The sequence below is a fragment of the Octodon degus genome, unplaced genomic scaffold (genome assembly GCF_000260255.1).
Source record: "Octodon degus isolate 3935 unplaced genomic scaffold, OctDeg1.0 scaffold00087, whole genome shotgun sequence".
In the NCBI taxonomy this organism is placed as follows: domain Eukaryota; kingdom Metazoa; phylum Chordata; class Mammalia; order Rodentia; family Octodontidae; genus Octodon; species Octodon degus.
The window spans coordinates 3,558,046-3,580,422 of NW_004524663.1; the positions used below are offsets into that span (position 1 = coordinate 3,558,046).

General features: G+C 39.1%; 1 protein-coding gene and 1 pseudogene across 1 annotated transcript in view; one reads left to right on the plus strand and one right to left on the minus strand.

The window, feature by feature from the left end:
* Positions 1-22,377, minus strand: part of CUNH9orf135 (chromosome unknown C9orf135 homolog) — a 99,312-nt gene that overhangs the window by 19,796 nt on the left and 57,139 nt on the right. Inside the window, exon 5 of the mRNA XM_004637207.2 lies at positions 1,663-1,720. Within this exon, the coding sequence (XP_004637264.1) occupies positions 1,663-1,720 (58 nt within the window). The remainder of the gene's footprint in view (positions 1-1,662; positions 1,721-22,377) is intronic.
* LOC105742964 lies at positions 5,007-5,425 on the plus strand (annotated as a pseudogene).

Sequence of the window (22,377 nt, forward strand, 5' to 3'; positions counted from 1 at the left end):
TATAGTCATAAATCCTTTATTGCCACTTTTCAAAAATGTTTATTCTAATCTCTATACTCCTTTACATAATTCTCAGTCTTAAATTCTGATAGAAAACAAAACCATGGGGGTTTTAGTTATAGTTATATTACACTTATAACTTTATACTTAGTTTTCCATTTTTATAAAGTGTTAGCTATTCCCTTTTATTCAAGATTTCTGCCTCCATTACCTTTTAGTTTTGGGGTTTTTTTTTTCCTACAAAAGTCCTTCATGCTTCAATCTCCTCTGTGTTTGTGGAGGGTGGTCCCATGGCAACGACAGTTACCAGCTGGGCCTAATCAAGTTGGAAACCCAAGATGGCCTCCTAGCTCGCAGGCCAAGCACCTCAGTCTGGATTTTTCCCATGATTGCTCAGGGGTTTGAGAAGCAGAAGCAGTCCTCTTAATTAAGCTGAGGCTTACATCTGGCAGTCACCCCTGCCACACTACTGATCACATCAATGACCAGACAGCCAGGTTCTGGAACAGTCACTTCCCCCTGAGGAAGTAACCGATACACAAGGAAAGGTTATCATCTTGGAAGATGAATTGTCACATCTTTTTTGGTTGTATTGAATTGTAGTAAAATTTTCCTCATAAAAATGTTTTAAATTGGTGTTGCAATAATGATTTTTAGGTTTTTCTTTTATAATTTGTTTTAATTTTTCTTTTTTAAAGAGAAAAAAGTATAAGAAGCATCAGAAACTACAGAATTTCACTAAACAAAATGATAGAAATTCAACAATGGTTGTTATACTGCATATTGTCATTTTCAAATTAGTTGTTCAGATGACCAGATATGAGCATGCAAAATTAATCAAAAACAAAGAAAAAAGAAGAAAAAAATTAAGCATTAACTGTCCCTTTCAGTAGACCAGTAAAAATCAGCAGCACAAATTATGGAACCTATCCTTGTATCTGATTAGTGTTGATAGGAAGCAAAGATATTATTTTATTCATTTTAATTACTTCTTAGTTTAATATCTTGGTTCTTCTAAGTAGTCACATATCTGAAGATGATTTTCTTCCTCTCTCCTTTAATAGTTAAATTCCTTATTTCCATCCCATGTCTACTCCACTGGTAAGACTTCTAAAGCAAGGCTAATAGCAAGGAGGCTTGTTTTGTTTCTGTTGCACAATTCTTTTATTGTTGTTGGTTGTTCTGGTAATGCTGGTTATCAAACCCAAGGCTTCACACATTCTAAGCAACATAAACATTCTTCTGTATAAAGTACAAATATATTCCTATTATATATTGTACTTTTAAAAATCAACACAACTGTTCTCTGTAGGTAAATTACGCCACACTTCTATATTTGTCTACACGATACAAGTGAACAGACAGATGGCTTCTCATTCCAGATAAATTAGGCTTCAGGTAAAGGGTAATAAGCATGCTGAGGAATAAAGTGACTGGTAATTCTGGACACTGCGTTATTTTCCCAAAATCTGTAAATTTCCAAAATTAAATCACAACCATAAAATATTCTAGTGATTCTCACAGTTAATATGTCTAAATAAATATAAAATATCATAAATCTTAGCAATTTCTCCTTCCTTCCCAAGACTATTGAACCTGCATCTACCGAGTCATCTGAAGTACATAAATAAATAAATGTTGGAATATGGTTCTTGTACTCACACGTGGCTGATAATCATAGTGTGGGACATAGTCTTCCGAGTATGTTGTCAAATCATACCTAAAAGAGAAGTCAATATTTGAGAAAAACTCCAAAAAGAAAGGTATTTTAAATTTTTAGGGATATATACTTTATAGGAAATAACATCTCTGGAAGGACTGGTGCTAGTAAATGTTTAAATGCCACAACTGTCCCAGGCCATCATTATAGTTCTACCACCACCACGAGGCCACCCTTCCTCGGTTACGTCCACTGCAGCCCCATCTCCTGCTGCTTTGCACTAAAGACCTCTGGCCACCAAGGGCCAAGCCCTGAGCTCAGGTGCTCTGCATTCCATCAGTTCTCTCTGCCACCCTCCCTTGACTCTAAACCTCTTTGTCATGTCCTCTGCTGGGTGACAGCTGAAGAGATAACACAGTACAATTAGGTAGGCTGAGATCATGAAGAGTCCTCAGCCACCACCCCATGAAACCCACAGAAATGTTGCATTAAACCCTATGCACATGTACAAGCCTAGCCAAGCTCAAGAGGAAACCCTGAGGCTTTACAAAGGAAAAGGATGCTCATCACCATGGGAAACCCTAAAACTAAGGCCTCGAGCCTAGAGGTGGAGTTGTAAGTGCACGTCAAGAGTAAGTGGGGCTGGGGAGATGGCTCAGTGGAATAAGCACCTCCCTGGCAAGCGCAAGGGCCTGAGTTCAATCCCTGGTCCTGCCAAAAAAAAAAAAAAAACTAAAAAATAAATAAGAAGAGTAAGGAAGTGGCTTCGGGTTCACATAAGGTGAAGGCGAAAGTCCAGTTTACAATAAAGAATCAGCAAAGACTACCTTTAAGACCAGACAAAGCCCAACTACCAGCACAGAGAAGCTTTATTGACAATTTCTCTTTGTTTGGAACTTAGCATAAAACAAAAACTATTCTCCAGTGAGAAATGAAAACATTACTTCTGTTCCTGGCTATATTATAGGAATAGATAGATGGTCAGAGAAACCAACTAGAGTCCTTAGAAAATTCAACAAGATAATAACAAATATTATGTGCATGTCCAGTATAGACATAATATTTTCAATATTTCAAAAAATATTTTCAACTGTGATTGATTGAATCTCTGTATGTGAAACCTTTGGCTATGGAGGGCCAGCTGTACCCAGATCCTACTCTAAACCTACTGAATTGGAAAATCTGTGGATGGGCCACAAAACGCATAGTTTAACAATCTGCCCAGGTGATTCCAATGCACACTAGATTTTTATTTTTTTATTTTTTATTTTTTTTTAGGGCAGGGTCTACAGGGTGTTCAGGGTCTCACTACGTAGATCGGACTCACAGTGATTCTCCTGTTTTCAGTCTCCCAAGCCCTGGGATTACAGGCCGGTGCCCCCATGATCAGTCTCAATTGCCATCTTAGTGCGCCCTGGGGTGGGGGTATGGCAGGCCTGGGGATCGAACCCCCAGCCCCTGCGTCTGCCTAAGCAGGAGCTTTAATCCACTGAGCTATGTGCACACTAAATTTTGAGGGACAAAAATTAGAAATGTGATTTTCAAACCAGCAAATAAGGGGATGAGAAAAATTTGAGAGAGTTACCAATACAATAAGAAGGAAAATAAATTTAAAAGAACAGGGAAAATAATTTCTGATCATAAGATAAATTAGAATCATAAAATTAAATGTTTTAGTAATCACAATGAAAATACAAAGATTAGACTCATCAGTGAAACTATCTTCTCAGACAAAATATTAACATTGAGGTATATGTTTAAATGCCCAACCGTGTGCTTTACAAAAGATACACACTTTAAAAGTTTGAAAGTAATAATATACAAATAATATATAAACAGCAAATAGTAACCCAAAAAATCATGTCAGTAACAGATATAAGGGGCTTAGACAAAAACTACTATACATATTATTATTCACTTATTAAAGGAACAAGTCATGAAGAAGATATATAATCCTAAATTAATAATCTAACAAAATATGTAAGGCAGAAAGAATCCAAATCACAGAGACAAAATAACAAATCTACAATCACAGAGCAAGTGTAACACATTCCTTACTCTTGGCTTCCTTAAATGCAAATCTCTACATAGGTCTATTTTCCAAAACCACATAGATGAACAACAAAACACCACCTGCAAAGCATAATAACAATAAAAAAATCTATTGGTAAATAGTACTCACTTGTGCTTAATTCCATGCTACCAGGCAAAATTAATTTATCTTCCAAGAAATCAGAAGAGACAGAGACCCTCTACTCTAACCTTTACAAGGAAAATAATAAAATAATTACGAAACAACAGCTTTTTGTTCTAGTTCTGCGTACTTTAGCCTTCTCTATGTATGGAAACAAACATCGCTGCTCAGCGCATCAGAACACTCATTTTATTTTATAGGATGAGATGCTGCCCAATTCTTAAGTACAAACAAAAGCCAATTTGAATCTTCAAATTGCTGTCATGTTGTCCTTCGACATCACAGTCCTTGGTTTACGTGGCAGTAAGTAGAACAGGCCAGTCTGCAGAGCCAGATCAATGGCCACGCTGGAGCTGAAGAAGGCAAAGGTGTTGTGGAAGAGAGGAAAAGGTCGCAGGTACTTAGAAGGGGTAGGACACAGAGAACGCCGGCTCCAGGAGACAGCATCCTCCCCCGAGAGGGGTAGGGCACACCTGAGAACAGGCTTAAGGTTAGAGCATGGGAGCCTTGGTTTTCCAAGTACGAAAGTCCAGAACAGCGGTCTTGGGAAGGCAGTGCCTCTGGGAAAGAGGAGGGCAACTAGGAAGACAAACAAAAGCAAAAGGCCAAACATCAGAAATGAAGGATCATACAATTATAAGATGTCACATGATCAGTAGGCCTTCCCCCCACTTGCCACCACCCAACAGGCAACATTAATAAAATTTCAGTATCCTAACAGTAGAGGGCACTCTTGAACTGAAATGTGGAACACACTTCCCAAACTCATTTCCCTGAGGTAGAATTAACCTAGAATTATCTACCTGGTGGAGGAAAGACACATATTTCATAAGCAAAACAGGGTAACATTACTATGAGAAGAACACAGTAAATGAAAAACAAAATTAGTTCATAAAAATTTTCTCCGGAAATACTCCCAACCAAGAAGACTTGAATCAGCCTTTTGAAAAAAATATACTGCAGATCCTAGAAAATGCAATTTAAAAGAAGAAAATTAAGTATAATATTAGAATAGAGTAAGAAACATTTTCCTCTTCCACAGCTGAAAAGATTTCCTAAATTTTTAAAATCCAATAAATTATAACAAAAGCTAGTTCAACAAGGTTGTTGGATACAAGATCATTACACAAAATGGCAATAAGAAATTGGAACATGTCTCTTTTTTTTTCTCTCTCTCTCTCCTTTCTGGGAGAAACTGGCAAAGAAAAGCTCCCTAGGGACTACAAGAACATGGGTCTGGGCTTCAAGACCCCCAGAGAGGCCATCGAGGGCGCCTATACTGATGAGAAATGCCCCTCTACTGGTAACATCTCCATCCGGGGGTGGATCCTGTCTGGCGTGGTGACCAAGAGGACCATCTAAGAGACTATCTCCACTACATCCGCAAATACAATCGCTTTGAGAAGCGCCACAAGAACATGTCGGTGCACCTGTCCCCCTGCTTCAGGGAAGTCCAGATCGGCGACATCACCACAGTGAACGAGGGCAGGCCCCTGAGCAAGACAATGCACTCCAACATGCTTACGGTCACCAAGGCCACCGGCACCAAGGGGCACTGCCAGAAGGTCTAACGTCACTTGACCACCCTCCAAAGGGAATAAAGTTATTCTGACTCTTGAAAAAAAAAAAAAAGAAAGAAAGAAGGAAAAAAAGGAAATTGGAACATGTAATTAAAGTGGAAAGTTTTATTTATCATTATAACAATATGTCTAAGCTTCCTGTGAGAATACATACTAAAGATATGCAAGATATTTACTTATAAAATGATATTTTGTTGGACATAGAAGAATTACTTTATAAATGAGATGGTTCAATACGATGCTAGGGATTATTTTCATCTAGTAAATTTAACTTACTGCAAATCCAAGCACAAACAATGTATTTTATGGAACGTGACAAGCAATCCTAACAGTTATATGACTCCATGCAATGAGAGGAGCGATAACTCAGAGAAAGAACAAAATAGTTAAACTTATGCTACTAGATGTCAAGGTTTAACACAAAGCCAGAGTATTGAACACAAAGTATCAGTCTAGATACATCACTCTATATATTTGCTCTATATCCAGCAAAATAGGATATAGAGCTCAGAAATAAATCTACTTAAGTGCAGGAATTTGATATGGCATGAAAATAGCTTTATAAATTTGTTGGGAAATATTAGTTGGATCAAATGGTGCTGATTTACTAGTCTAATAAAACTATTACACGCATGCATATATTATATATGTTATACAAATGTATAAAACTTCTAAAAGGTTTAAATTTTACATTTCATATATGGGCCTAGATTACAATTTAAAACTTCTCTTTATCAAAAGGTACAGTAAGCATTCACCGAGAAAAGTCATAAGATTAGAAGAAGATACTCATTGTGCTCTTAACCAAAACATATTTAGTATCCATAATCAATTCATTCAAATGCCTACAAATCTCTAAGAGATCAAATCCCAATAGAAAACTGGACAGATTATAAACAGTCAATTCACAGTTGAAGAACCAGAATGACTAAGTAATATTTGAAAACAAATTCAGTCTTAAAATTCACGTGCAAATCCAGTAATTTATGACATGTAAAACAGAACAGTAAAGACGTGTCAGTCCACGTCCATTAGGTTGGTCACTTTAATCCCAATTTTATGAAGACAGTAAGGAATGTGTTGGTCATACACTATTAGGAGCAATATCTTGCCAGGCTGAAGGTGAACATCATAGGTCTTAATGCCCAGCGTTAATGTCCACCTAGGGAAGGAGGTGTCATGGCTCATGAATCAATCTATTTCTGGAAGCAGAGCTGCAGTACATTGATGACCATGCGCCACCTGGATTCACTGGCCGCCCAGAATGACTAATTAGTGTGTCTGGAGCTGCCGGGGCAAGCCTACACTGGGCCCTTCTGCTCTGCCTGGCCCATCTCTGCTTGCAGTTGGTAGGTCTGATTACCAGCCCCAGCCCACACGTGTTTAGGGCTCTCCTTTAGTTTCTCTTCTGGGGATAAAAACAGGAAAGCGCCAGTCACTTGTCCAGGACAGGAACCAAGAGATGTCCTGTCCTCACTGTGTGGAAGAAGTTGATCCTCAGAGGGAATGAAAGCAGCCAGTAGGAAGAGAATCTGGACAGATTTCTATTCCCAAGCCCAGTTAATCCTGAAGTCAAGTTCCACATAGACTATGATTGTTCTATGAAATACCCAGTACTCTTTTAATAAACTCTCCTTTTTTGTCCTACATCATTTTAATCCACAACTGAAAGACTGCTCTTACAATCAGACATTCGGAGTCTAAGGCCATTAATCATTGTAATCATGTAACCAACTCCCCTGGCTCAGATTCCAAACACTAAACCACATTCTGATTATAATCTGGCTTCCCATATGGTTTCTTAGAGGGAGAGAAGGCTTTTATTAGGCTGACATGACTGTCTAGTGTGTTTAAAAATTTTATTTCTCATTATAAATTAACTAATTAGAATTCTGGGTTTTCTTTTGAGTTTAATGAGCACGAGTCAATCTCCATGAGTCAGATAAGTTCTGAAGCACAGATAAAATGGTCTTTCTGGAAATGTAAAACTGAAGAGCAGATGCTACTACATCCACCAGGATAGCGGCACATTGTGCGGATGCTTGGAAGGCCGACAGCTGGCTTCCACCCAGCGCCACCCACAATTCACCACACATGCCCTCTTTGACCTTTAACAGGTGCAGTTATGAGCCATTTTATAAGATAGGGAACAAGTAAAGGTGTTTGGTAAGATAAGAAAGGAAAAGAAGGTCTGATTTTAAAGCTATTGTTAGAACGTGGTATTTCAAACATCTGCCCCTCCACCAACACCAGGAGTAACACATGTGAATCGGCAACAAGATGAGATACCCAAATGCCCAAAATCAGTTTCCTAAATTTGGAAGAACCTTAAAAGTCAAGTCTTTATTTCTCTTTCTTTTTCTTTCACTCTTCTTTTTTCTCTTTCCCTCCTGTCAGGAGGAGGAACAGATATTTTCTCACCCAGCCTGGTGGCTGGGACAGCAAGGGCACACAACATATACCGAGCAAATGCACGCTCCCATCTAGCATCTAAATCCAAGTTAGCATCTTAAAGCAGCATAAAATTAAATTAAGATTAGTCTTATTAACACAGACATTCCTCATTTAACGAACAGGTTGAGTTTCTACAAGTAGGCTGTTAATCAAATCAATCACTAAATGGGGAATTGGAAATAGGGCATTATGTATAAGGCAATATTCAGAAAAAGCAATGGTCAAAGGAAACTCCAACTGGAGAACTCTGCTTTCTTTTTATAACTCTTACATGCAGCGCTATGACATATAACAGCATAAAGCCGTGGCACTGTGCCATACCATGCAAGCAGCAGAAATTACAGTGCAGTCCTGTAGGAGCCACAAGAAGGCCGCACAGCCCCTTGTTCTTGCATTGTAAGTCTGCATGAGGGTCATAAGTCTGAACAGCAGGTCATAAGTTTGAACACCATACCTCAGTCTTATGTCTGAACTGTTGTTAAAAAGGCAGATTGTTAAGCAACCTGCCTCTGTATAGATAGTACAGCTGGGGTTCTGGAACCACTTCCCTCCTTTCAACTGAACCTGGGCGATACTCCAGGGCCAACCCCTAGACCTTTGTCCTGGTCTACTACATGAAGGTACAGATAAGACACATATGCGCCAGGTTCTCTGGCACAACCCTAGCAGTGATGCACACCTTTTGGAGTTTTCAGTGATACAAACAGCCCCGCTGCAGCACCCACAACAGGTTCTCCATCACTGACCTAGAGTAACACTTCTTCACTTGGAGCTCATTGAAAGTTCCTGCACATGCACTGCACCTCATACATCCAATTATAACAGAGTGAATTGTGGGAAATCACATGCATGACAGATACAACTGACATGACTCAGCACCTTGTCAATCATACTGTCAGTCACGTTCTAAAGACCCAATGAGAAGTACCCTAGATCCAGATCAACATTTTAAATTCTTACACCCAACACGTTCAATGCTCACGCCATTTTTCTTTCCACTAGTGCAAGCCTGATGCCTCTGAATACACAACAACCAGATTAAACTTCGTTACACCTTGCTGCTTTTTCTTTGCATTACAATGCCACACGCAATTCTTGGTTCACTGTACACTAAAACCTGGAAACCTATACGGGACCACATCACCCATGGCAACATAATCACTGGAAGCCATGAAATATCATCCATTTTTTACACAGTCCTAGGCCAGAGGGCTTGAGAGTCTATGTGTTGTATGGAGAAAGGAGGAAAGCTATGGATACTGGGAAATTCTATCCCATTCTTCACAGTAACCATCTTTTTTTTAAAGCAATCTTATATTCAGCTGATACGGATGCCCCTGTCATTTCCTCCTACTTCTGCCTTCTCAATGAAATAACACAGATCACAAAATCTAATAGCTCTTCCACAGCTGCCAAATGCCAGCCTATGTTTTAGAAATCAATTTCTAAGAAGCTACCAGGTAAAAGGTGGAAAGGAAAGGTGAATTGGAGGACGGTTGGAATTTGCTATTACTCCACTTACTACAATCCCAAACCTCTTTGTAAACAGTCCTTCCCTTCCATGAAAAGTACAGAACTGCACTGCCCAAATTCTAGTTCCCTTAAATAGTCATAGCATGGAGAAAGAGCCTTAAACACATCTGAATTCCTCTCATTAGTGATCCATAAGTAATTATAAAATAAATGATGGATTAATTGATGAATATGATTCCTTGATGGTCTCTGTGTTTTGATTCGTCCTTTACATAATAAAAGAACATACTCATCCCAAAGAACCTTTTATAATTGTTAGGAAGAATAGAATAACAGTATTGCATGTATAAAATGTTTTTAAGGATAGGAAGCCCAACAGTCACTTAAGCACAAAATATGATGCCATATAGTGGCTCATGAAACAGGCTCTACACCCAAGTGGACCAGGCCAATTAAAAGCCCAGGCCAGGGCCTTACTAGGTGAGAGGCTTTGGAAAGCTGCTTCACCCGTGAGCCCTCCGGACTGAGGACAGCTGCAGTATTTACCTTAAACAGTGACAATGAATGAAATCAGGGATGTAAAGCCTTTAGCTGTGTCATACACATAGGAAGTTTCAAGCACAGCAGTACAGAAAACTGTACTGTAATGATATTAATTAAACAAGGGAAGGACATTATATAGTGTTTTCTGAAGGAATTGTTAATGTCTCAGGGTGGCAAATACATGAACCAAGAAAAGGCTGGAGGCAGAGGAATCAGTTCTGACATGTGGATTAACACGAGATTGGATCAGATCTTCTGGGCTCCCATCTCAAATATCCATGTCCTCTGATGCTTATTCTTCCTCCTATCCTTACTGCTTTGATGAATGCCTCCATCTCTTTCCCTCTGTCTAAGCCAAAGGCCTAGGAATCAAGCCTGAATCTTTTTTATACACATAAACAACCAGTTGAGTATATGTCAATTTCTCTTCCTTTTTTTTTTTTTTAATGTATTTGGTACAGGGTCCCCCTACGCAGCTCGGGCTCATAGTGATCCTCCTGTTTCCAGCCTCCCTGGAGCTCGGGTTACAGGCCTGCCTCACCATGCCTGGTCCCAGTAGCTGGCTCAGCACGCCCTTGGGCAGGGTTGGCGCAGCATGTGGCGCAGCAGTCCTGCGCTTGCCCATGCAGGTGCTCAGTCTGCTGAGCTACCTCATCAGCCCTCAGTTTTTCTTTCCTAATGCTTCACAACTCTGTACACTTCTCCCTGTACACTGCTATTGCTTAGAGTCAGGCCCTGATAAGCTTGAACTTCTTTCCTGACTGGAGTCTCAGTTGACTAATAATCTGTTTGCTGCTTTTTTTTTTTTTTTTTTTTTAACACAAAATACAATCATTCCTGCCCACGGCTAAAATAAATTTTCATGTTACCAGCCTGGCCAAATCCACAGCCTTTCACATGGCTTTCAGACCATGCTTGTTTGTACTCTAGCTGTCTCCTGCTGCTTTGGCTGTCATCACTACAGACTTGTACTCTGTGATTAGCCAAGGCCATCATAGGTCTCAGTCCTCCCCACCTCTGTGTGTCCTCTATGCCCTGCCCCTGGTGTCTTGGCCTCCTGCTGACCTGGCTGGCCAGCTCACACTAAATATCAGCACATTTGTCCCTTCTACATAGAAGCCTTTCCTCACCTTCCACAGTGGAGCTATGTGATTCCTTTGCTGGTTTTTTGTTTTGTTTTGGGGTTTTTTTGTTTTTTTTGTTTTTGTTTTTTTTTTTTTTATGTATTTAGTACAAAGTATACAGGGTCTCGCTACACAGATCAGACCCAGTGATACTCCTGTTTTCAGCCTGCCAAGCACTGGGATTACAGGTGCGCACCACCATGCCCAGTCTCAATTGCCATCTCAGAGTGCCCCAGGGGGCAGGGCCGGCACCACACGCCTGGGATTGAACCCTGGCCACTGCGCTCTACCTAACCAGGCACTTTAGTCTGTTGAGGCCCTATGTGATTCTTTTGAATGCTACTTTTGTCCTTATGATGTTGTGGCTTGTAGATGGGTCCTTTGAACACCTATCTCAATCTTCCTTCTCTCTGTTTTCCTCTACTTAGAAGCCGAAAATAATTGCATATTCAAGGATAACCATGCCACAGTAGGGTGAAGATCCTGGAGAGGGTTTCTTTTACCTCCTCACTTCTTCACTTTTTTTCTGGAAGAAATTCATGTTTGGAGCCACAGCAACCATCTCAAAACTATGAGACTGAATGGTACTGAGAAGGCTTGCAGAGAAGCATGACAAAAGATCCTCAATCTTTGATGACATTGTTTAGGTTTTTGTTGTTTTGTTTTGTTTGTGGAATCGGGGATTGAACTCAGGCCCTTGCGCTTGCCAGGCAAGCACTTATTCTACTGAGCTATCTCTCCAGCCCCTTTTGATGACATTGTTTAGGTTTTTGTTGTTGTTTTGTTTGTGGAATCGGGGATTGAACTCAGGCCCTTGCGCTTGCCAGGCAAGCACTTATTCTACTGAGCTATCTCTCCAGCCCCTTTTGATGACATTGTTTAGGTACCACACCAGTCTTGGACATCCACCACTACAGTTCATGCCAGGTGACCAAATAAATCCCTTAATTATTCAAACTGTGACTGGTTATAATTTTGTTACTTCCAGTAAAGCATATTCCTTACTGATACATAAGTACTGGTTGACTGTTTCTCTGTCTTACATATTAGACTAATGACCTTGTGGTATCTTTTGTCTCTATGCTTTCAAGGTCTTTCACTTAGAGTAATGTGAAAAATTAGGTTCTCTAGGTTCATCTAGAACCTAGAGTTCATCAATGTTGTCACTAGTAGAAGGATTTCCTTTTTAAGCTAATATGCCACTGGATATGTATACCTCAAATATCTAGGTTGATTCGGTATCTTTCCCATTGTGAATTATCCTGTCATAAAAGCGAATGTCCAGGTATCTCTACAAGATACTGATTTAATTTCCCTTGGACTATGTGCAGAAATGAGACTACTGGAGCACATGGTAGTTCTAATTTTAATTTTTTAGGAACTATAATACTGATTTCCATACTGGTTTTATCACTTTACATTCCTACCCACAATAAGCAAAGTCCCATTTTCTCCACATCCTTGCCAACATCTGATATCTGTTTTATATCCATTCTAACAGGCATAAGGCGATATCTCATTGTAGATTTGAGTTATATTTCTATGCTAATTAGTGATATTGAGCACTTTTTCATATAACTGTTTGGTATTTGTATATCTTCTTTACAAAAGTATTTAAATTTCTTGCCTATTTTAAAATCAAGTATAAGGTGTATGATTCATTACCTATTGAGGACATTAACTCTTTAACAGATGTATTATTTGCTAAGATTTCTCTCCCAACCTTAGGTAGCTTTTTCATGTTATTACTTGTTTTCTTGTCTATACAGAAGCTTTTTTAGTTTGATGTAAGATTACTGTTTATGTTTGCTTTTGTTGCTTATCTTTTTAGGTCCTATCCAAAAAAGTTATTGTCATAGCAATGTCAAGGAGATTTTCCTCTTGTTTTCTCTTACAAATTTCAGTTTTAGGACTTTGAATCCATCTTTGAGTTCATTATTGTATCACATTGTATTGCTTTATTATTTCCACTGCTTTATCATTGTATTGCTTTATAATTTCATTGGTCTTCAATGAAATTACATCCCTAAAATATTAGCAATGACAAAAATTATATCTAAAGGACTAGTATTCAAAGAAGTAACCATATAAACATGGTATTTAGAGATATGAAGATTGTTTCAATTGCCTACTACTGTAGCCTACAAGTGCTAGTTTAAAATAACAAGTATTTGAGTATCACTGACCATTTCATGCAAGGACTTGGCTCATTGGGGCGGAGTTTCTGTCCTATGTGACGTCAGCCAGAGCTGAAGTCATGCAGGAGCTTGATGGAGCGGAAGGACACCACCCTCGTGCAGTCTGTGCAATATGGGCCCTCAGCTGTTGCTGGCAAGGGATCTGCCGTGGTTCTCCTCCACATGGCCTCTTCTTCTGTCCTGGGCTTCTCTCTCACAGCAGGCATATCAGGGGGTCCAGTAATTAGAAAGTAGACACCAGCAGTTTCCCTAAGATCTATGTTAAGAAGTCCCAGAGCACCACCTTTGCCACCTCCGATTGATCCCAGTGAGCCAAAAGCCAACGCGGATGCAGAAGGCTGACAAATAACCTCACTGTCTTGATGCCAATAGCAGCATAAATGCACAGAGTGGGAAGGAACTTCTGGGGCCACCCATAGGGTCGAGCAACCACCACAGGCAAGTTTACCAAGCCTATCTGCATAATTCTTGAGGGCCTCAGAGGAAACATCTGAAACACAAGAAAAATGTGATTCGATAGATGTCACTTGAATAGCTACTGCAACAAGTTCAGATCCAATACAGACACAGAGAAAAAGGATGGTCTCAGTGAGCCATCTCCCCATTGGGATGCCACACTGGACTTTAAGGGCTCTACGTTGTGTGTGTTTTTTTTTTTCCTTTTAAAAAGCGTACAAATTATAATAAAAACATATTAGTTGTAATACATTAGCGCTGTTTTCTAACCAGTTATTCTTTTTTTTTTATTTTATTTATTTATGTGTGTGTGGCCAGCTCAGCCCACCAGGGAGTGGGGCTGGTTGGCATGTGGTGCTGGGGGATTGAACCGTGGTCCCTGTGCTTTGCAAAGCTTGTTCTAAGTAGGTGCTTTAGACCACTGAGCCATCTCACCAGCCCTAACCAGTTATTCTTATTATCAGATAGATGCATGTAAAATTGGAATAAGAAAGAAATGTATAAGAAATTAAGAAGAGAAAAAGTACAAACAACTGAAAAAGGAGATGAAACAAATTAAATCATTAACTGATGCTTTCCATAAATCAGCAGAAATGCACATTATAGTTGTCAAAAGCATCCTCCTTACATACATAGATAGATCTCTTTTCCCCACTCCCTCTGCTGTCTTTCTCAACTCAGTAACTCTTTCCTTTTGAATAAGTTCATTCCCTTTTACCAGTGTCTCTCATACCCTTCAGATTCCATTTTTCTCTTTCAAGTTCTCACACTAAGGAGACAACACAATGGTTGCACATGCAGGTCTTATTTATTTCACTTAAGAGTATGTTCTCTAGTTGCACCCATTTACTGGCAAAGACTCAAATTTATACCATTCTGTAGCTGAATAATACTCCATTGTGGAAAAATACCACATCTTCTGTATCCATTCTTCAGTTGAGGGGCATCTGAGCTGTTTCCAGGATTTAGCTACAACAAATTGTGCTGCTATAAACATGGGTGCATATATATTGTTATAAGATGAGGTTTTCAGTCCTTCTGGAAAATACCCAGGAGAGGAATAGCTGGCTTGAAAGGGATCTCCAATCCTAGTTTTTGAAGAAAGCTTCACACTGATTTCTGTAGTGGTTGTACCAGTCTGCACTCCCACCAACAGTACAGAAGGATTTCTTTTTCGCTGCAGCTGCTCCAGCATTTGATATTGGCTGACTTCTTTATATTAGTCATTATTGCTTGGGTGATATTGAATCTCAGTGTTGTTTTAATCTGCATTTCTTCAATGACCAGTGGTGTTGAACACTTTTTCATGTATTTACTTGCCATTTTCATTTTTTCCTCTGAGAAGTGTATATTCATCTTAGATACTCATTTTTGGATTGGGTCTTTGAATTGGGGGGCCTGATTGTTTTTTAATTCTTTGTATATCCTAGATAGAAGGCCTTTGATTGAGGGATGGTCAGTTATAATTTTTTCCCAGTTTTTTGGCTTTCTTTTTACTCTGTTGGAGATTTGCTGTGAAGTGGAAAATTTTTCAAAAAGGTGAGATCCTAGTTGTTAATTCTTTGAAATATTTCCAGTGCAGTTTGGTTTTTGTTAATGAACTCTCTACCTACTCCTATGTCTTTAAGATTTCTACCTATATTTTCTTCCAGAAGGTTTAGTATTTGTTTTAAGATTTAAATCTTTGATCCATTTTGACTGTAGCTTTGTGCATGGTGACAGGCATGGGTCTAGTTTCAGTATTCAGCATGTGGAAAGCCAGTGTTTGCAGCACCATTTATTAAAGAGGCTATCTTTCTTCCAGTGAACCTGTTTGGCCCCTTATCAAAGATAAAAGGGCTGAGTGTGCTTGCAGTTGTGTCTCAATCTTCTAATCTGTTCCACTGATCCTCAGGTCTGTCTCTATACCAGTACCATGCTGATTTTATCACAATAGCTTTATAGTATAGTTTCAGGTTGGAACTGTGACACCTCCTGCCTTTCTTCTGTTGCCTAGAATTGCTTTTGATATTCTGGGTCTCTTCTGATTCCAAATGAATTTGAGGGAAGTTTTCTCTATCTCTGTGAGGTATACTAATGGTATTTTAATCAGGATGGCATTGAATCTACATAAGAATTTTGTGAATATGGCCATTTTCATAATGTTGGTTCTTTCTATTCAGGAGCTTGGAATATTTTTCCATTTTCTCAAATCCTCTTCAATCTCTTTCTCAGAGTATCATAATTTTCACTGTATAAATCTTTTATATCCTTTGTGAGACTGTCTCCTAAGTACTTCATTTTTTGAATGTTATTGTGAAAGTCATAGTTTTCCTAATTTCTCTCTCAGTATGTTCATTCTTTGTGTACAAACATGTTACTGATTTTTGGGTGTTGCCTTTGTGTCATGCTATGTTGCTGAATTTGGTAATTAAATCTACAAGACTCTGAGTGAAGTATTTATGGTCCTCTTTATAGAGTACTGTGTCCTCTGCAAATAATGATAATTTCACTTCTTCTTTTCCAATCCTGATTCCTTTTGTTTCTCTCTCTTGTCTAATTGCTCAAGCTAATGACTCCAGAACTATACTGAAAGGGAGTGGAGACGGTGGACAACCTTGTCTTGTTCCTGATCTTAAAGTTGAGGCTTTCAGTTTTTGCCCATTTAGTATGATGTTGGCTGTTGGTTTCTCATAGATGGCTTTTAACAGGTTGAGATATAGACCATCTATTCCAATTCTCTGTAGGGGCTTTATCATGAATGAGGGTTGGACTTCGTTAAAAGCTTTTTCTGAATCTATTGAAATGATCATGTAGTTATTGTTCTTGCTTCTAACAATGTGGATATACATATATATATTTGTATATGTTGAACCATAACTGTATTCCTAGAATGAATCCCACTTGGTGATGATGTATAATCTTCTTGATGATTTACAGAATTGTTTGCTAGTATTTTATTGAAGATTTTTGCATCTGTATTCATTAGAGATATTGGTCTGTAGTTCTCTTTTTAACTTGGATCTTTCTCAGAGTAATACGTATCTCCAGGAATGAGTCTGGGACAATTGCTTCCCTTTCAATTTCATTGAAGAGTTCGAGAAAGTTGGCATTAAATCTTCTCTAAATTTCTTATAGAGTCCTGTCATGAATCCATCAGGGCCTGGGCTTTTCTTTGTTGGTAGATTTTCTATTACATTTTCAATTTTGTTTCTTGTTATTGGGTTATTCAGAGTTTGTATAACTTCTTGACTCAGCTTTGGCATTTCATATGTATCTAGGAAAGTGTCTGTTTCCTCTGTATTTTCTATCCTGTGAGAGTAAAGATTTTGGAAGTAGGTATTGATGATCTTCTGAATTTCTCTAGGGTCTGTAGTGATTTTTGCATTTTCATTCTTTATTGCATGAATTTGGGGGTTTTCTTTTTTTTATTAGGTTGGCTAGGAGTTTTTCAATCTTGTTTATTCTTTCAAGAAATCAACTCTTTGATTCATTGTTTGTATTGTTTTGTCTCCAATGCATTAATTTCTGCTCTAATATTTATAATTTCATGCCTTATTTGAGCTTTGGGCTTGACTTGCTCTTCTTTTTCTAGGAGCTTAAGGTGCAACATAAGATCATTTATTTGGGCTTATTCCATTTTCCTACTGTGCAATTTTACCACTATGAATTTACCTCTAAAGACAGTTTTCATTGCATCCCACAGGCTTTGGTAAGTTGTATCTACATTTTCACTTGATTGAAAATATTTTAATTTCAACTTTGACTCACAGGTTGTTTAGGAGGTTGTTATTTAATTTCCATGTGTTTATGGTACTTTTGTAGTTTCTTTTATCAATAATTTCCAGGTTTATGGCACTGTGATCAGAGTATGCATGGGATAGTTCAGTTCCTTTGCTTTTTCTCTGGGGCCGGGGAGATGGCTCAGGGGAATAAGCACTTCCCTGGTAAGCACAAGGTCCTGAGTTCAATCCCCAGTTCCACCAAAAAAGAAAAAAACAAACACATACACACACAAAAAAAAATTCTCTGTGTGCTATTATATGGTCTATTTTCAGAAGGTCCTGTATACAGCTGAGAAGAATGTTCATTCTGTTGTTGCTGGGTGAAACACTGTAAAGCTCTACTAAGTTGATTTACTCCTATTATTTCTTTGCTAATTCTTTGCCTAATTGATCTATCTCTTTGTGACAATGGCAGGGTAAAATCCCCCATTACTATTGTATTATTGCCCATTTGATTTTTCATGTCTGTTAAAATTTGTCAGCCCAGGGAGATAGCTCAATAGAATAAGCACTTGCCCGGCAAGTGCAGAGTCCTGAGTTCAATCACTGGTACGAAAAAAAAAAAAAAAAAAAAAAAGTCTTATGTAGTGGGGTGTGCCTATATTGGGTACACATATACTTATTATTGTTATTTGTTCATCTTGCAGTTTTCCCTTAACAAGTATTTAGTGATCTGCTTATCTTTTCAGCTGATTTTTGGTTTGTTTGATATTGTCAGCAACCAGGATAACTACCCCTACTTTTTTTCTGATTTCCTGTGGCATGGAGGATTGTTTTCAATCCTCCTTTGACTTTTAGTCTGTGAATTTCCTTTTGAGTTAAATGTGTTTCTTGTATGCAACATATTGTTGGATTTTGTTTCTTAATTCACTCTGCTAGTCTGTTTCTTTTGATTGGTGAATTGAGGCCATTTACATGGACGGTTATATGTATTAACTTATCATTCTCATGTTATTTTCCTGTTATAGGTTCTGTAGTTCTCTCTCTTTTTTATTACTTGCTCGGCTTGGTGGTTCCTTTCCGTTGTTCTTGAAGCTGTGATCACTTCTGTCTCTTCCTAGAATATCTGTCAGTACTCTTTCTAGGGTTGGTTTGGTGGTCATGAATTACTTCAGTTTGTTGTTTGTTTGTTTGTTTGTTTGTTTGTTTTCTTCATGGAAGGATCTTATTTTCCATTGAATTTGACAGATAGCTTTTCAGGGTACATCAGTCTGGGTTGGAATTTATTTTCTTTCAGGAACTGAAATACTTCACTCCAAGCTCTTCTTGATTTGATGGTTTGTGTTAAGAAATCTGCTGTGATTCTGATGGGCTTTCCATTGTAGGTGATATACTTCTTCTCTCTAGTAGGTTTTAATGTTCTATTCTTTTGCTGAATTTCTGAGATCTTGATTATTATATGTCTAGGTGTAGATTTATTGTGATTATGGCTTTGTGGAGTTTTATATACCTCACTTACTGTATGTCAGGTTCTTTTCTCATGTTTGGAAAATTAGTACTTCTGCAAATAATCTTTTTATGTCATTTGTGCTGTCTCCTGTTGCTTCATTGACACTTTTTCTTCTTACATTATTTTTCTTTGCATAATCTTGTAGTTGCTGAATTGTTATTTCCTAGTTCCTTATTAGTTCTAAAAGATCTTTTGTTCCATGAACATTAGCTGGAACACTATCTTCAAGGTCTGAAAGTCTATCTTCAGTTTCATTCAAGCAGTTTTGCCAGCTTTCCATGCAGTTATTAATATCTTGGATATCTGTTTGAGTCTTTTTCATGCATTCTAATTCTTTCCTTTATTGTTCATTCAGTGTTTACAATATTTTTCTATTATTCTTTATTTTTCTATGTCTTTTTTAGCTGTGCTGAGAAATTTTTTCAAGATTGTTGTCCATTCTTTTTGGACTTGAGGTATTATTTCTGGTCTTATTTCTTCTATGGCCTGATGGGTCTGCTTCTTTACTTCAGGTGCTATCATTTCAGAAATTTCAGATGTGTGATTTCCAAGTTCTTATATGTCTTTGTCTCCTGTATTTGTTCTGGGTGGGCAAGAGGATTTGAGATTGCCTTTTGCTCCTGCATTTTGGCATTTTTGAAACTCCCAGTAATCACCCACATTGGGGCCTTCAGGCTGCCCAGAGTCTGACAAGAGTTTTTAAATGGCTCCAGGAAAGCTCTGCAACTGCTCACTATGGGCCCACAGATTGCAGCCCTTCTGTGTCCCACAGGCTACTCACAGTCTTCCTCAATTCTTAAAAGTTTAGACCAGCACCAACAGAAGCTCCACATCTGCATGCTATGTGCTAAGGAAGGTCAGAGCTTACTAGAGTCCTGCAGGCTGCCCAGAGACTGCCAAAATTCTTAAATGGCATCAGGAAAGCTCCACACCTATGTACACTGAGCGAACAGGTCACAGCTCTCCTGCATCCTGCAGGCCACTCAGAGTCCACCTAAGTTCTTAGAAGTTTGGACCAGCACCAGTGGAAGCTCCACATCTGTGCATGGGGGGCTAAGGAAGGTCAGAACTTAGCATAGTCTCTCAGGCTGCTCAGAGTTTGCCAATGTTCTTAAATGGCCCATCTTGCAAGATGACAGGTGAAAAAACTGAGAAGCCAGACACTAAAGAGAAGAAACCCAAAGCCAAGAAGGTTCCTGCCAGTGGTACTGGTAAAAAGGGTAATGTGAAAGCAAAAAAGTCCAAGAAGGGGCAGCCCCACTGCAGCCAAAATCCTGTGCTGGTTAGAGGAATTGGTAGATACTCCCGATCTTCTATGTATTCCAGAAAGGCTTTGTACAAGAGAAAGTATACAGCTGCTAAATCAAAGGTTAAGAAGAAAAACAAGGAGAAAATTCTTGCTGCAATCACAAAACCAGTTGGTGGGGACAAGAATAGAAGTACCTGTGTGGTTAAGGTTCAAAAAATGCCTGGATACTACCCTACTAAAGATGTGCCTCAAAAGCTCTTGAGCCACAGCAAGAAACCCTTCAGTCAACATGTGAAGACACCTCAAGCTAGCATCTGGCACCATCTTGATCATCCTCACTGGGCATTACGGAAGCAAGAGAGTGATCTTCCTGAAGCAGTTGGCCAGTGGCTTGCTACTTGTGACTGGGCGGGCCTCTTAGCCTTAATCGTGTTCCTCTACGAAAAACACACCAGAAATCTGTCATTGCCACTGCTACAAAAATTGATATCAGCAAAGTGAAAATCCCCAAACACCTCACTGATGCTTACTTCAAGAAGCTGCGGAAGCCCAGACACCAGGAGGGCGAGATCTTCAACACCAAGAAAGAGAGATACCAGATTTCAGAGCAGTGCAAAGTGGATCAGAAAGCAGTGAACTCACAGATTTTAGCAAAAATCAAAGCTGTTCCTCAGCTCCGGGACTACCTGCGATCCATTTTTGCTCTGACAAATGGAATTTATCCTCATAAATTAGTGTCCTAAATTTCTTACTAAGAACCTAATTAAATAACTGATATTTTTTTAAAAAAAAAATTCTTAAATGGCACCAGGAAAGCTCCACACCTGCTCAATCTGGGCCCACAGGTTGCAGCTCTCCATCCTGTGCTTGGATATATATTTTTCTATCAAACGACTTGAATTACAACACAAAGATAGCAACAGGATAGGTAATAGTTACCAGTCATTAAAGTAATTCAAATGGGAGATTTTAGTCCAGAAATTTTAAAAAATAAAAATAAAAAAGATAAAGAATTACTTGCCATATTTATGTATGAACTTGATGCTCAAGAGTTCTAAGTACCAATTTGACTTGGCCAGAGGATACCCAGATAGCTGCCAGTTTCCATCACTTTTTTTGAGGTCTCTCTATATAGTTCAGCCCAGACTCAAACTCATGGCAATCCTCCTGCCTCAGCCTCCCAAGTGCTGGGATTGCAGGCATGTGCCAACATGTCCAGTTTGTCTTAGTCGCTGTCTCATCACTGAGACACAAGACGACACCTACAACTTAAACTTGCTCATAGTTTCTAGAATTTTCAGTCTCCAGTCAGTAGGCTCCAGGTGGAAACAACATAGCAGAAGGGCCTGGTGAAGGAAAGTTTCTCATGTCATGGCAGCAGGAAGTCAACAACCAAAGGGAAAGCCAAAGGGAAATGTCCCCTTCCACATGACACCCAAGGTGACCAGCCCCATCCCACCACAGCCCACTATCTAACGGCAAGTCAACTATAATGTCCCCAAGCACATGAGGCGTTGGGGGCTATTTTAGATCTAAACCATAACACTGGAAACATTTCTGGGTGTGTTGGTGACAATCTAAAAAGATTAGCATTTGAATCAGTAACTGAGTAAAGAAACTCAGCTTCCCCAATGCAGGATGGTGTCATGTAATCCACTGAGAGCTAGAATAAAACAGAAAAAGCAGAGGGAGGGTAAATTTCCTTCTTCACCTGGGACACCCATTTTCTCTTGACATCAGACAACTTCTAGTTCTTGGGTTTTTGAGACTGAAACTCATACTAGCAGCCCCTACCTCGAAGTTCTCATGCTTCTCAAGAGTTGGACTAGAAGTTACACCATTTGTTCCTTTGCCTCAAGGCCTTGAGCCTCTAACAGAATTACACTGATGGATTCCCTGGTTCTGAGCCTGCAGACGGCAGATGGCAGGACTTCTGAGCCTCCATAACCACATGAACCAATTCCCATAATAACATCTTCTCATATTGCCTGGGACCTGGGCTGCTGGAGTGTAACAAGTGTCTGCACGTTTATAGAGGGAAATGACCTTAAGCATGTGTCAGGGTTCTAGTTGTCAGAACATTCTGAGAGGCAATCTGAGATCATGAGCTTTGGTGTAGAACTGTCTCAGCTCAACAAATACTCATATGAACTAGTACTATAACCAACTCCTAGCTCATTATCAGGTACCAGTTGGGATTTTGGTCATGTTTCTTGACCTCTTCATGCCTCT